This window comes from Amphibalanus amphitrite, unplaced genomic scaffold, assembly GCF_019059575.1.
Source record: "Amphibalanus amphitrite isolate SeventyFive unplaced genomic scaffold, NRLGWU_Aamphi_draft 000466F_arrow, whole genome shotgun sequence".
NCBI lineage: Eukaryota > Metazoa > Arthropoda > Thecostraca > Balanomorpha > Balanidae > Amphibalanus > Amphibalanus amphitrite.
The window spans coordinates 204,122-216,544 of record NW_024881960.1 but is presented as its reverse complement, the minus strand read 5'-3'; the positions used below and the strand labels follow the sequence as shown (position 1 = coordinate 216,544).

The following is a 12,423-nucleotide window of genomic DNA, read 5'->3' as shown; positions in this document are numbered from 1 at the left end:
TCACTAAAAATGAGCGCATAGAAACCGAAAACATGAAATGTAAAGATATTTATCACCGCAGTAAAGTGGGTACTGAGAAGGTATCAGTCATGGGAACATGGCACCATTTTAATGGATTTTTTAATGTATGCATCTCGTTTTTCGACATTTCTCCCGGTTTTCAGTCCCGAAAAATATGAGGCGCGTGATACGCTCAAAACTGGTAGATAATCAGAGACAGAAAGAGACACAATTTTGGAGTTCGCTTCATTATTCATTTTGACAAAAAAAAGAGCTATTGAAGAAAAAACTATTTAAATAACACCCAGACGTGTACATTTCATCAAGCTTTCGTGGATAGAGAACTTACAAGATGTCTGACTCATCGGAAGGAGAAGAAGAGGAGCAAAATACCATTGGAGTAAGTCGACTTCTTGCACTTCCGCTTTTTCTTATTCATGCATATAAATCATTAGTTTGTGATCAATGTCACTTGTCAGAGAGGTACGTACATTTCCTTTATTTACGTTTAGCTCGTAGATATAGGTATGTACTTTTCAATTACCTACCTACAGTGTCAACGTCTGAAACGTAAAATAAATATGGATGCATTAATTTCCTGAAGTATGATACCTACCTACCTATACCTAAAGGTAAAACAAAGTTCCTTTCAAAAAGTCCAAAAGACACATCGTAACCTGCTTGTTTTTTTTCTCGTTTTTTTTTTACAAGCATAATACTATAACATTAGATTGAAATGAGTAGGTATGCCTGCCTGAACTTTTATGTGAGCATAAATGTATACCATTCTCTAGCTTCGAACAATTGAAATAATGGGGACAATGCATGAGTGATCAGCCAGCGTGACCTAGATGGATTTCCATTGTTCATCTCAGTGGACATAAATAGACATAAGCTTAATGGATATGATTGTGATAAATATCTTTTGATGGTGCATTCCTCGGTCGGTTGAGTTTAATTCTTACATCACTCCATCATCGATTTCCTTCTAAAGTCCACCTTAAGCTTATCAACAAAACAATGGTTATACGTAATACGTATAGGTACGTACGCAGATATTCGACAAGCCCTCCTCCTGACAGACCTATGAAGGGGAGAGAAATGAGGCCAAACAGCGGCACGGTTACGGCGTGGCGCATCTACCGAACGGCGACATCTACCGCGGCTTCTACCGAGAGGGAAAGAGGCACGGCAGAGGTCACTACCGGTTCAAGAAGAACGGCAGCCGCTACACGGGAGAGTGGCAAGACGGCAAGAAGCACGGCCGAGGGGTGTTCGTCTATCCTGACGGCACCAAGTACGAGGGTGAGATCCTATACTCCGATGACTTTTTTATTCTGTCGTGTTATATTTCATTTTCATTCACAAGGAGTTTCAAATTAAGTATTGTCAACTACCCAAGGCGAAATAATTATGTTCATCTCTTCGTTCCTTCCCAGCACGCGTCGCGTCAGGAATCGCTGACCACTCGTTTTACTTTTTACTCAGTCGTGGCTCAATAAATCCTTCGTTCGACACACAGCTTGAACTGACAGTTGTAGAAACTTCGCAAGAAGTGCGGAGGCGTGCGAAACTTTGATTAAGCTTTGTGAGAAGTGAAATTTATCCACGGACGTTCTCTTCCCCCATGTTCTTCTCTTCAAAGCGAATCGCTTCCCAAAGCTTTTTCTCTGCACAAGAGTGGAGGTGTTCCGTGTTAAAGCTATTAGATCAAACTTAACGTTTGTTATATGGTTTGAACTTCATTGCTGATGCAAAACCAGCTATTTTGTCATTATCTGTCAAGTGTTTTAAGTTATCATTAAGTACAGAATTTGTCACTTCTATTCTGCGTGATGTGACTTTTGTCCTTTAGGCACGAATTGTGCAGTTTCAACCACCGTGCAGTTTCAATGAGTTCAAATTTACTCGCCGTTTATGCCCAGCCTGTGGTATGGAAAACAATCACATTGTTCTGCCATAGGCTACTGGGAGGATGACATGCGGACCGGCCAGGGCACCTACTACTTTGCCAACGGCAACAAGTACGTGGGTGAATGGCACGACGACATGCGACAGGGCATAGGCATCTGTTTCTACCCGGCCCTCAACTGCAAATACGTCGGCGAGTGGGAGAACGACCGTCGACACGGCAAGGTCTCTGGCTGAGCAACTGTCACCGCTGCATGGTGAACGGGGCGGGGCTCACTCGGATACGAACTGAGGACGCCACGGATGCATTGTAAAATGGCTAAACCATATAAGGTAGGGCTTATTGAGTAGCCCTGCAAAGCGTAAACTTAGGCAATTTAAATAATGTTTGTAATTGTATATTGCAGTACGTTGGTGTGCGTCCCTATATTCTGCCTTTAGCGCGTTTCAGCACGGTGCTTTGGCAACGCACCGTGCACATTGGGCAGACAAGTTTTAGAAACACTGCAGGCAAATATATTCGTTATGCCGTGACGGCAGGTCGGTGCCCTTGCCCGTGTCCTCCCGAGATGTAACAATCACCTCTCTCCCCGGGTGTCCGTCAGGGCGCGCTAGTGCACCAGGACCACCGGTACGAGGGTCAGTGGAAGGACGACCTGCCGGACGGCCCCGGCTGCTACGTGTTCGGTGACAGCCTGGTGCAGGAAGGGGTGTACACGGTGCGCCAACAGCCGGTGGATGAGGACGAGCCGCCCCGCAGTACTGAGGACGAGGAGCCGCCGGCTACCCTGGTGCCCGTCTGGAGAGCTGACAGGTTAGTGAATGGTAACACTCGTGTCGACAGGTCAATAAAAGGCCACACTATGTAGATAAGTCACTGGATAGGTCACCCTGGGGGCTGGGTCAGTGAGTCAGTTTAGACGGTCACCATTGATAAGGCGACATTGAATGCCGACTTGATCGGCCCACACCATTATACGTTTAGGGACACTTACAACACTGACCTGCCGCGAACCACGTGTTTGCAGAGTGTTGGCTGGAGACGCTGCTATCAACCGGATCCAGCACAGTCTGCTCGAGCTGGAGAGGGTGGCCAGCCACGTCAGTATCGGCTCGGCGGTGCTGCCTCCCGAGAAGCCGCCTCCGCCGCCGCCGCCACCTCCCGCCGAGTCTCCAGCAGAGGGCGGTGGGGACGCGCCACCAGAGGGCGGGCAGGTAGCCGACGGCGAGGGCACGGCCGCCGGCGAGGAGGCCGCCGGAGCCACCGAGGGCGCCGAGGAGGGCGCCGAGCCGGACCCGGAGGCTGACCAGGTCGGCGGAGACGAGACGGAGCTGGAGGCGGCAGACGGCGAGCCGCCGCAGGACCTGACCATGGAGCTGCGAGACGGAGAGCGAGACGAGACCGGAGAGGAGCCGGAGACGGGAGAGGGAGAGCAGGAGACGGGAGACGGAGACACGGAGCCGGGAGACGGCGAGCAGCCCGAGTGAGGGCGATATTGGACGAATAGAACAGCACGGCCACAGACGGGGAAACGATCACGGTCAGGAAACTCGGGATCTAGCTGTATGCAAGACCAGCTACTTGGAGAGACTGGACCGCAACGCCAGAACAGAGAGGAGGAACAAGAGCAGATATTGAAGAGACTTGAATGAAATGCTCAGTGAACAGATTTAGTAAATGTATGCTTGTGATGTGCAAGTAAAAAACATTATCACATGAGAAGTTGATTGTTGAATGTTACGCAATTAAATAAAAATATGATGCATAATCATTAATTTGAACCGTAACTGTCTCAACATTTTGAAACCTATTGCTGATTCTCCCATTGGAGACTGATAAAACCATCGTCCATATTGTGTTGTCATTTGTGCATTTCAGACTCGTGCTGAGCTGGCACCCCGGCCGTGTCCCCACCCCTTTGCCTCGCTGTCACCCGGCGCAGCGTCCGACGAACCGGCCAAACCCCGGTGTCTGTCGGGCTCGGGTGTCCAGGTCCACCAATGAGTACACGTGTCTCGACTAACGAGCCCCCCCCCCCCCTCCTGTCCAGGGGAGAGGGGTGACGGATGGCGGCGGGAGCGGGCGCTACCCCTCCCCCTCCCTCCGCTACCGGATGACAGGTCACGGGGTCGGGACCCGTGCCATCGCGCCGGCCGGGGGCGGACGGGGGACGAGTGGGTCCTTCGGATGGCTGATCCCCGTACGAAGGCGTCGCAGACAAACAGTTGTCACCTCTCGTCACAACAGCGACGAGCCGAGAAACCGAACGGAACGCGTCAAAACATCGCCGGCGATAGGGGAACGGTTGGAGGGTGATGTCATTTGGCTCACGCTACGCACCAACCAGTGCAGCTTTTTATGAACGGTAATCGCTGAGTCTCCTTACATCACGCTCGGGCTCGGTCTTCTGTAAAGCGCTAGCTCAATTAGAGACGAAACGGAGAGAGAGAGAGAGAGAGAGAGAGAGAGAGAGAGAGAGAGAGAGAGAGAGAGAGAGAGAGAGAGAGAGAGAGAGAGAGAGAGAGAGAGAGAGAGAAAGAGAGAGAGAGAGAGAGAGAGAGAGAGAGAGAGAGAGAGAGAGAGAGAGAGAGAGAGAGAGAGAGAGAGAGAGAGAGAGAGAGAGAGAGAGAGAGAGAGAGAGAGAGAGAGAGAGAGAGAGAGAGAGAGAGAGAGAGAGAGAGAGAGAGAGAGAGAGAGAGAGAGAGAGAGAGAAGGAGGGATTATTACGTTCGATCCGCTCGGCGACTGGGTTAGGTAGGTATATGTAGAAAACCGATATCCCTGGTGTAGGTTAAAAAAGTTTTTTTTTTCGTATGAGTTCTGCCTACCATGGCCATCCAGTCCGTCTTGCAGTCATCGGTCTAAGCTGTTCTGTAGGTTATGTAGGTAACTGGCATAATTAATTCGTGCGTGTATCGGTCTGCTACCCGTGCGGCGGTGTCCCGCTGTGTCTCGACTCTCGAGCGTGACCGTTCTCAGTGTCAGTTTATATGTCCTTGCCGTGACGGTTCAGTGTGTCCGACGTGACGGTTTTCTGTTTTATCCGTGACAGTTTACTGTGTCTCGGTCGTGTGGGGTCAATCATGCATAGGTTCAATGTGTCTACACAGTGACGGTCCCCCGTGTCTGGGCCGTGACGGTTCACTGTATCTCCCCGTGACGTTTCTCTGTGTAACGGCCGTAGCACATGCTGTGTCTTTGCCGTGACGGTTCACTGTGCCTCTGCCGTAACGATCCGTGACGTCCGCTGTGTCTCCCCCAACGGTTCGCTGTGTTTCGCCGGTGTCGGTTCTGTGTCTCTACTTTGTCGGCTCTGTGTGGCCCACTCCCGGCCGTGTCCTGACCTATGTCTCGCCCGTGACATTTCATTGTCTCACCGTGACGATTCTCTGTGTCTCGGCCGTGACGGCTCACCGTGTCTCGTTCTCTGTCTCGATCGTGACGGCTCACTCGGCGTCACCGGTCGTTAGCAGAGAGCCGTCACAAGATGGCGCCGTCCACGTGCCGCCCGTGTCCCGCTGACAAAGGCTCCGGTTACTACCGGGACCGATTAATCACCGACGGCGCCGCCGACGGGCAAAATATCCGTCCCGACCTGTCGCCCTAATGAGTTCGAAATGACAACAGCTCGCAGTGGCGGCGGCGGCCGGCGCGAGCCAGCGCCCGCGGCTATTCTTGGGACCTACTGCTGCATGAATAACGTGCCGGAGAGACGAACTATGGAGGGGAGGGGGAGGGATAGTCGCGAGATGGATGCGATGACAGGTGGATGGTCTCCGACTGAGTTCCGCTGTCACGCAAGTACAATGATATCATCTGCGGATGAGCCGTGTGTCAGTTTCAAGTATCACTTCCCTTGGCCAGACCCGGGGAACGCCGACGGAGAATACGTGAATGTGATGCCAGCCGCATGCTGTTCCAGCTGCCCTCCAATCGGTCTGCTGATGTGAAGCAATAATTCGTGTACAAGGAATGGTTGGTGATGTTTGCGGTAGTGTTCGGCTGGTAATCTTATTCATATTAATTTTGAGACAACCTTTTAAGTTGAAGTGGATGTGTTTAACTACAAGGATATCAGTTACATAGGATCATTTTTCAGTTGTAAGCTGCAAGCGAAGTTTGACTGACACCTTGAAAAGCTCCAGTTGACACCGGTCCCCCTATCCATAACTGACTTTGGCGACGCCTGAAGACAGACAGTCATCAGGTGAACATCTGAGCCTCCATTAGCGACTATCACCCATCATCGGGGTTGGGGTTGACGTGCTCCCCCTCAAACCTTCCCTGCCCTCTACCGTCATCGCGTCGGTCACCATATGTGCCGGCAGTCCCCCTCGGATCACCAGACGACGCGTCGCGCGAGGCTAGCCTCGCACCTCTCTACTCCAAGGGACCCTCGAGGCTCGAACCAGGCCGTTCCAGCATCTGCGCCAGGGGAGCGGGGTGTCGGCGGCGACACCGGAGCGGTGCCTCCTCGTCTGCCGGTAGCCCGGGGTGGCGCACGCCCGGTGCCATTAGTACGAGCACAAATGGGCCGCACTCTCCCCGCTCCCACGCTGTCAACACCGGGAGCGGGCAACTCGAGTCGAGGCCGGTGACGGTCTGGGTAAATGGAGCCACTGCGGGTCACTAGAGGGGAGCGGCGGAGAGGATCACGGATAGACGGCACGGTTTCGCCAGGAGTTAGACAGAATCGTCGGAGAGGAGCAGGACAGACGGCACGGGTTCAACGGGAGACATCGGCAGCAGAGACAGAGGAGCATAGATAACAGACAGCAGAGACAGAGGAGCACGGATAGACGGCACGGGTTCGTCGGGAGGTATAGACAGGGACAGGATAAGCTCTACGGGATATTGGTATAGAGGGAGGCGGTAGATAGGCACGGACAATGCTAGAGTTTTCGTGTATGAGAGCGAATTCATGTAGATTTTGACGGGTAGGATAAGAACTGAGGATAGACACGCCACGTTTTTCATGAGCTAAGAGAACAGATGATACGAGTTAAAAAAGGATAATAGAAAAAGCTTGTGGCAAAGCATGAGATCTTTTACAATGCTTCCTACAATCTGCACAATACTTCGACAAACTCCGAACTCGGACATTGAAAAAAACTGTTTGGCTTCGAGGCCAATTGCCATGCAAATGAGCCAGCCTAATTATCTAAGCTATTCTTCGCTACGAAATGTGAAGGATTGTTGTTCTCTCCGGAAAAGAGGACTTCCGCCCTGCAAGCGGCTGAGGAAAGACAGTTCCTGGGAAGCCACAGACTCCCATCATCATGTCTATGTAAATAGGCCAGAGAGTCCCGCGCATCCAGCCGGGAGTGGTCGGGGCAGGACGACCTGGAGCACCCTACCCCGGGGCAGGGGGCTGGCCCGGGGACAAAACAATTCTCCGGTTTCGGTGGGAGCCGGAGGAGGTCCGTCGGTGACAGGACTCACCTGGCGGGGCTCAGATGGGCACCGGAACAGTCTCATCGCACCCTCTGACCCTTCCACGACCCCTGGGAACGGGAGCGCACAACGGCGGCCGACGCAATGGCATGAGCGCTGGTACCGGGCTATGGGAAGCGGTAAATAGACAATAAACAAAACGAAACAGAAGGATCCCAACAAAACTGAAAAAGGCCTTTGATATACACTGTTGTTAGCAAACTGTTGACACCGTCAGTCAAATACATATTCCATGCATCATACATGTGCACAATGTAGAGCAACTGCGAGTGAACAAGGGCTGTTGAGTTCGTTGTCGTGATAGGCGCCACATAGTGAGACGGGTCCGACAGGTTTATCGATGTCTCGATATCGTTGTTTCTTCGTGACATCTCTGCGTTTCGCTATCTTTTTCAAATGCAATCTTTATTGTTACCTTTTGCATCTACATTAGTTATAAAAGCCACTATTATCTATTGTTAAATGGCACAAATGTAAAAATGCATTAATTTTTAACTATAGAAACGGCAGTAACGTGTAACTATTTATCAAATGTCACAATTTGACAACAAAGCAGTGGCGGCGGATTCGATTTTGGCGTGGGGGGGGGGGGCAAGATCCCAGTCGAGATGATGTCATAGGCGGATCCAGAAAGGCGTTTTCGACGCTGTAGGGGACATACCCCCCAAAAAAAGTGTCCAAAATCCAAAAACTCCTCGGATTTCGATTCCTTACGGACTTACTGCTGAACAGCATAAAGCAAAAAAATCCTGATAAAAGTGTTATTATTAGGAAACATAAGGTACGCTTTGTCTATTTCGGGCGATGCAGGAGCCAGGGGGAGGGGGAGTAAATATTTGCTTTAACCCGCGCCCCACTGGGGGGGGCTATTTATAGCCCCCCCCTCCCGTTTTTCTGCAATAACTTCCAAACCGCTTGACGTATCGACGCCAAACTTTCAGTACCTTTGGCTACATCAATTTGACACATTGTGTCAAAATTTGAACTTCGTACCTACCATAGGTCGGCCGGAAATGACGTCAGAGTGACGTCATGTTCGGCCGATTTCGACGCAAAACATTGAACCACGGCAATCGCTCCCAAGAGCTCAGTTTTTAAGCTAGATCCAATTTCTTTGCATGAGAGGACTCAGAATAGACTGCGCTATCAAACTGCTATCTCGGATTTTCGAAATTTTGAAAATTTCGAAAATTTGATATAATAAAATTCAAAATTTATATTTTTACATTTTTTTCAACAACTTTTTGACTTTTCGAAAAAACCGGAATATATGTGATAGAACGCATTATTATGACTAACTCTAGTAAGTTTTACCTAAATATCTTCAAAAATGGCCAAGTTATACGCATTATTGCAAAAAATTAACAATTATTAATTTTTCAAATCAATTTTTCAGCACGAATTTGACATCGTACGCCAATATAACTAGCACCATCGTGTTCCTGAGCTCAAACTGCATCCAATAGACACCTTTTTTGTTGAAAAATTTTAACTTCAAAATTTGACCTTTTTTGACCTGAAAGTGACCTGACCTGAGCTAAATTTGACTCAAAATGACCTCGAATGACACAGACGACATCAAATTCGAAATGTTTGGCCTAAATGGACCATAAAACATGTGTCACGTAACCGACGGATGATATAATATTTTCGTGACCTGTGATGACCTGACCTTGACCTGAAAATCAAAGTACAAGTTTGGTACCCTCAGAGTATCTAGAGCATCTGTTCACGAGTGTGTGAACCAAAAATGAGCCTGATCTGACTTGTAAGACGGCGGCCAGAGCCCAAAACGTGAAGAAGCCAAAATGCTAATAATTTTTACTTTGACCTGACCTGTGACGTCATCGGTGACCTCGAGGTCAATGAAATTAGGTTTCGCTCGACAGTTTTTGCGGGGCTATCAGACGCCGTTTGAATTTTGACGATCGGCCCAGTAGTTTCGGAGTTAGGAGGGGGGGGCTATGAATAGCCCCCCCCCCCCCCCAGTAGGGCGTGTTATACGCAGACCCCAGTGGGGCGCGGGTTAAATGCCCACTCCCTGGATCCGCCAGTGGACGATGTAACGCTTTTCGTATTGCTGTATTAGAAAAAAGCTCCAATGGGAAAAATTGTGCCATAACCCGATCGCATATCAGATGTTGAAGAACGGTGCCAAACCTTTTGAAGTAGGCGAGCGCTATTCTTTGCAATGAGGTAACTCGTTACCATTTCCTCTGTTCATTTTACGTTCGATTTCCGTTTAACCTTCCTTTAAAAAGTATTTCTGAGACAGATATCAACTGAAACTAGCTTACAGCGGGAGGAGACCGCTCAAACATTCAGAGACAGTCGATCGCATCTAAACCTATTGGGACAGCGATCCGCCAGAAACCCTCCCCAAGGCAAATAAGCAAATTCGACAAATAAGCTCACCGAGACGGGCTGTCTCGATGGGTTTATACAGTAAGCCTACAGCAAGGCTTAACTAAGGCCCAAACGCTCGTCAAGCTGGGAACGGAGGGTAAGGGAGCGCGGCGGCGGGCTGAGGTGAAGGAACGGTGGACTGGAACGAGAATCCAGAAGCTCTGGGTGGGGCGTTTCTTTATTAGGGCTTTAGGGTGTGCTGACTGCGGTAAGGTCCAAATTATCACACCAAATTTTGCCACGACATCTACCGGTTCAGGCACTCGAGAATCAGTGGCCAGTGATATCTGCAAAGACGAAGCATTTCCAACCCAGCTTCAGCCTGGTGTCAGGGCGCATCAGGTGGCTTTAATTACAGTTGCACATACCAAACGACCTCAGTGCAGCCAGTCTGTGGCCGAAACCATCCGGAACAGACTTCAACGAAAAGTGAGACAAGGTTAGTGCTATCGTTAAGTGCCATTATAGACTTGGGCCCCGTTGGCTTGACCCACTGGAAGGTGGTAGTTATCGGACGCTGCGGGGCATACTCATTTTTCCAAAATGCCTTAGATTTTGCTTTCGTGTTCATAGGCGGCGGAACGGGGAGGGCACCGGGGCACCGTGCCCCCCTTTGATTTTGGCATTTTAACGTTAGCCCTATGGGCGTTGCATGGAAAGAATGGGACCAAAAGTAGGCAGTGCCCCCCCCCCCTTAATTGAAGGTGTTCCGCCGCTACTGTTCGTGTTTGATGCTCTTTATTCTAAAGCCAGCCTTTAGACAGAGGGGGGGGGGGCACTAATGATCAGTGCCCTAACCCTCAAAAGTTTCCATCATTAATTTTTGTTTTTTTAATAGTGAAAACTGAAATAAAGCGGATACTGAACTGTGAAAATCCAGTTTTAACACTGGCCCCACACAAGCATCCGAATGCCCAAAGCAGATCTCTGATGACTGGCCTTTGGGTGTGATACCATACCGTCAACCGTGCATTGGTCAATGTGGTCAATGTGTACGACCTCGGCGTTTACCATTTTATGCGCTGGAAACTGTTGCGCTTGAAAAAAAACAGGGGAGTGGCTTATTATGAGCGCTCATCAGTCCTAACTACCCGCAAGCGAATGGCTAGCCCTTCCGTCTCCGATCGCTTGCAATTTGGCATTTATGTAGGTACAAAATAGCGGCAAACGACCACTGAAGGTATGAGTTGCGTCTCTTGCACACTTAAAATATCTCTAAATCGAATCTAAAAAGACAAAAAAGTTGACGTAATGACATGATGTGGAAAGTGAAAATGATACCTAGGTATTGATGGAAATTTATGGACTTAGGTACGCTACAAGAAGATTGAATTGGTCAACCAATTCAAATTCAATCTACTTGTGGAGTAAGTCTATAGATTTTCATCAATAGTTGCCACTTACCATTGAAGTTACTTGCTATCATGTTGATTTTATACATAAGAACCTCATTCATTTTATTTGTATGACATGTTTGAATGCAATTTTCTCAATAAGTGAAGAAAAATGTTGGTAGTGCTCAACAACACATTGGTAGTGCTCAGCTAAACATTGGTAGTGCTCGGGCACTCCCAGGCCTATACAAAACGACGCCCCTGCAAAAAATGATATAAAGCGGAAATGGTTTGCATTTACACATATTCAAAAGGCACCGTTAATTGGACAAACTGTAGGAGCGCATAGCTGCAATATCAGGTTATGGAAATTTTCCTCGTGTTTAGGGCACAAATTATGGAGGGGCAAGAATATACGTTTGCCCCTCCTCCAAAAGTTTCTTAGGGGACGATGCCTCCTCTGCCACCCCGTATCTGTCGCCCCTGTAAGCGGTTCCTGAAGGCCTGGGTTGCCGCTGCGTCACGTTGACGTTAATGCCTCCAAAACTAGGTTGAAGAGAGGAAAACTTCAATTGAACGCGAACGCTTGCCATTTAAGAAAGGCAACGTATGAAAGTATATGAGCATCTGGTTACATCTTCAGATGATCGAACAGAATAATCAGGTATATGGTTTCTTGTTTAAGCTTTGTCACAAATTATGGGGGGGGGGCAAAAAGATACTTTTGCCCCCCCCCCCACGATACGATTTTGCCAGGGGGGGCAGCTGCCCCCTGCCCCCCCCCCCCCCGAATCCGCCGCCCCTGCAACAAAGCTTTCCATGGATGCCCTTTTCGATTGACAGATTGCACGCAGCAGCTTCATTAAACCTGCAGAGCAGCTTTCGAATGGCCCCGTCCCATGTATCGAGTGAAATGCTGGCTGAAAGTACTGGCTTATTTTTTAGCTCCAGATGTTTCAACTCGGCAGTACGGTTGTTTTGTGTAATATTGTTGTTCGCGGTATTCTCTGGCTGACTCTCCGGGCGCGAAGTGCTCCATTTTGTGTCGGCTCGTTAGCGGAGCTGTCCGCCGGCTCGTCGGCCGGTGTTTCCGACCGTCGACCTGCGGCGGGCAGGTGCCAGTGTCCGGTGACACCTCCGGCCGGCGGGGGGCGCTGTCACACGGCGCGATTTGGCACCACCAGCGGTGATTAGCGCACCGCTCACCATTGGTCGGTGTCGGCTGAGGCCCCGCCCACCGCTCGACGGCCGGCCAATGAGGTGCTGCGCTCCGGAGCGGGTTGTCCGACCATGGGACCGGCAGAACCCTTAGGTCAA

The 12,423-nt window shown here is 49.8% G+C and overlaps 1 protein-coding gene across 1 annotated transcript; it reads left to right on the top strand.

The window, feature by feature from the left end:
- The first annotated feature begins 66 nt into the window (after nt 1-66).
- On the top strand, nt 67-3,680 carry LOC122392028 (radial spoke head 1 homolog). Its single transcript, XM_043386446.1, has 5 exons — nt 67-400; nt 1,083-1,305; nt 1,964-2,136; nt 2,517-2,725; nt 2,940-3,680. The coding sequence occupies exons 1-5, from the start codon at nt 353-355 to the stop codon at nt 3,397-3,399; spliced, it is 1,113 nt and encodes a 370-aa protein (XP_043242381.1). The 5' UTR covers nt 67-352; the 3' UTR covers nt 3,400-3,680.
- The last annotated feature ends 8,743 nt before the right edge of the window (nt 3,681-12,423 follow it).

What these genes read in the sequence shown, in the direction of transcription:
- LOC122392028 (XM_043386446.1), top strand. Translation starts at nt 353, where the DNA reads ATGTCTGACTCATCGGAAGGAGAAGAAGAGGAGCAAAATACCATTGGA. An exon ending in ACGACCGTCGACACGGCAAG is followed by an intron (nt 2,137 to 2,516) that starts GTCTCTGGCTGA and finishes GGTGTCCGTCAG; the next exon opens with GGCGCGCTAGTGCACCAGGA. An exon ending in CCCGTCTGGAGAGCTGACAG is followed by an intron (nt 2,726 to 2,939) that starts GTTAGTGAATGG and finishes ACGTGTTTGCAG; the next exon opens with AGTGTTGGCTGGAGACGCTG.